This window comes from Rhinolophus sinicus, chromosome 11 (assembly GCF_057876585.1).
Source record: "Rhinolophus sinicus isolate RSI-liver-muscle chromosome 11, RSI-T2T, whole genome shotgun sequence".
In the NCBI taxonomy this organism is placed as follows: domain Eukaryota; kingdom Metazoa; phylum Chordata; class Mammalia; order Chiroptera; family Rhinolophidae; genus Rhinolophus; species Rhinolophus sinicus.
The window spans coordinates 2662558-2664271 of NC_142511.1; the positions used below are offsets into that span (position 1 = coordinate 2662558).

Genomic DNA, 1714 nt, shown 5'->3' on the forward strand with positions numbered 1-1714 from the left:
TGATTCATATTTGAATAATGTGGGAGGGATGAACCTGGCAGCCAAGAGAAGGGGCTAACTCTGCCCCCCCAACCTAACCCAGCAGGGGGGCAAGGGCCAGTGAGGGCCCTCTGTTTGGAATAGGGAAAACAATGGAAGCAATGAAACATCTTATTCTGAGGCCAAGGGAAGTAGGGTTTTTGCTTTTCTTCTTGAATGTATGTTGCCCTCTTTCAGTGACTTGCTTTAGATACTTTAAACTTGTTTCCCTTTTCCAACTGACTTGATTTCCCCAAATCTTCGGGGGACAAAACTTCATTTTTTGGTGCTATTTTCTGTTTTCTCTCCTGCCCTCCACCGCCCTCTCCTGCCCTCACAACCTTTCTGACCCCTTGTTCCTGTCCTCCGTCTCTCCGGCTCCACAGTCACGGTCTCAGAACCCGTCCAAACTACCCAAACCTTCCTCACACCCTCTCCCCAAGCAGGGCCACCTTGTGAATCTCTCGGTGCTGCTCACCTGCCCCTCAACCCCACAGAATCATCACGTGGGGAGACCACATTAGGAACAAGAGCCTTTCCAGACTCCAGGAGGGTGGAAGAAAGTTCACAAAAAGGGAGGGGGGCATAGGGGGACCCAGCTGGAGGAGTGAAGTCTAATGCTGGGAGAAGCCCTACGCTCTGATTATCTCTGCAAATCACCTTTATTGGGCGGAGGAAGGGTCTTCTATAACTAGGGGACTGCTTCCCAAAAGGTACCAAGTCAGAGAGCAGAGCCCCAAACTCCACAACCAGTCAAGCCTCCAACCCACCTCCTTCTTCAGCCGGGGCTCCCCTGAGAATGCCCCTGGATCCCTGGCTTCTCCAAGGAAAGAACTGAATGCTTCTCCACCCCCACCTCCCCAAAACCAGTTCCCTGAATTTTAAACCCGTCTCCCCCAAGCTTCCGTTGTGTCCAGCCCTGCTTTTCCCAGCATTACAAACTCAGGTTAGAACGGAGGAAGCATCCTTGTGTGGAAGGGGAAATGCACGTTCAAAGAACAATCTCGCGTCTCCGATGGGTCAGACACCTGCATCTCCGTGTCTCACTTGTAACTGGGCTTCTTCCCCGCCTGGCTCCCCATTTCCTAACACACACACACACACACACACACACACACACACACACACAGCCCCTCCCCCACTTAACACCAGCCCGCTAAGCAGCTTGAAGCACAACCGGGGGCCATGGGGGTGGGCGGGTGGGGTGACAAGGCCACCACTGCGGAATATATGTAAAGTTACTGGTCTCCGTAGGACATGCCTCTTACCTGTCAGCCAGAAGAGAGCGACCCACGCCAGCGCGACCCCGTCCATCTTCCCTAACTTCCCATCCAGATGGAGGAGTGAGCAAAGTGGGGAGCGGTACAAACGTGGAGATCTGTGCGACCAGGTGGCACAGGCGGCGGCGGGCGCGAGCGGGTGTCCGCGTCCCTGGGCGCCGCCCCGGGCGGATCGCGTGGACGGGCCCACGCGCGCGGCCGCTCCCGCTCCGGTTCCGGCTCCCGCACGCCAGGCGCCCGGCGGGCGATTCCCCACCGCAGACTCACCGCGCGGGGGAGCCCGGCCTCCACTTCCCCGCCCCGCAGCGCCGCCCGCCGCCCGCCCCGCGGCCTCCAAAGTTTCTGGGTCACGTGCCGGCCCCCGCGGCCAGCGCCGAGTCACCAAGTGCACAGGGGGGACCGGGGGAGGGATGCGG

General features: G+C 58.4%; 1 protein-coding gene across 5 annotated transcripts in view; it reads right to left on the reverse strand.

Moving 5' to 3' along the window:
- The window catches only part of ILDR2 (immunoglobulin like domain containing receptor 2), a 54989-nt gene extending 53439 nt beyond the window's left edge, over positions 1-1550 (reverse strand). For 3 of the 5 annotated variants that reach the window (XM_074322458.2, XM_074322457.2, XM_074322456.2), the window contains exon 1: positions 1287-1550. In XM_074322458.2, coding sequence (XP_074178559.2) covers positions 1287-1332 — 46 coding nt within the window. In that variant the 5' untranslated portion in view covers positions 1333-1550. The remainder of the gene's footprint in view (positions 1-1286) is intronic. The other 2 variants (XM_074322454.2, XM_074322453.2) reach the window with 2 other exon arrangements.
- Positions 1551-1714: the final 164 nt, after the last annotated feature.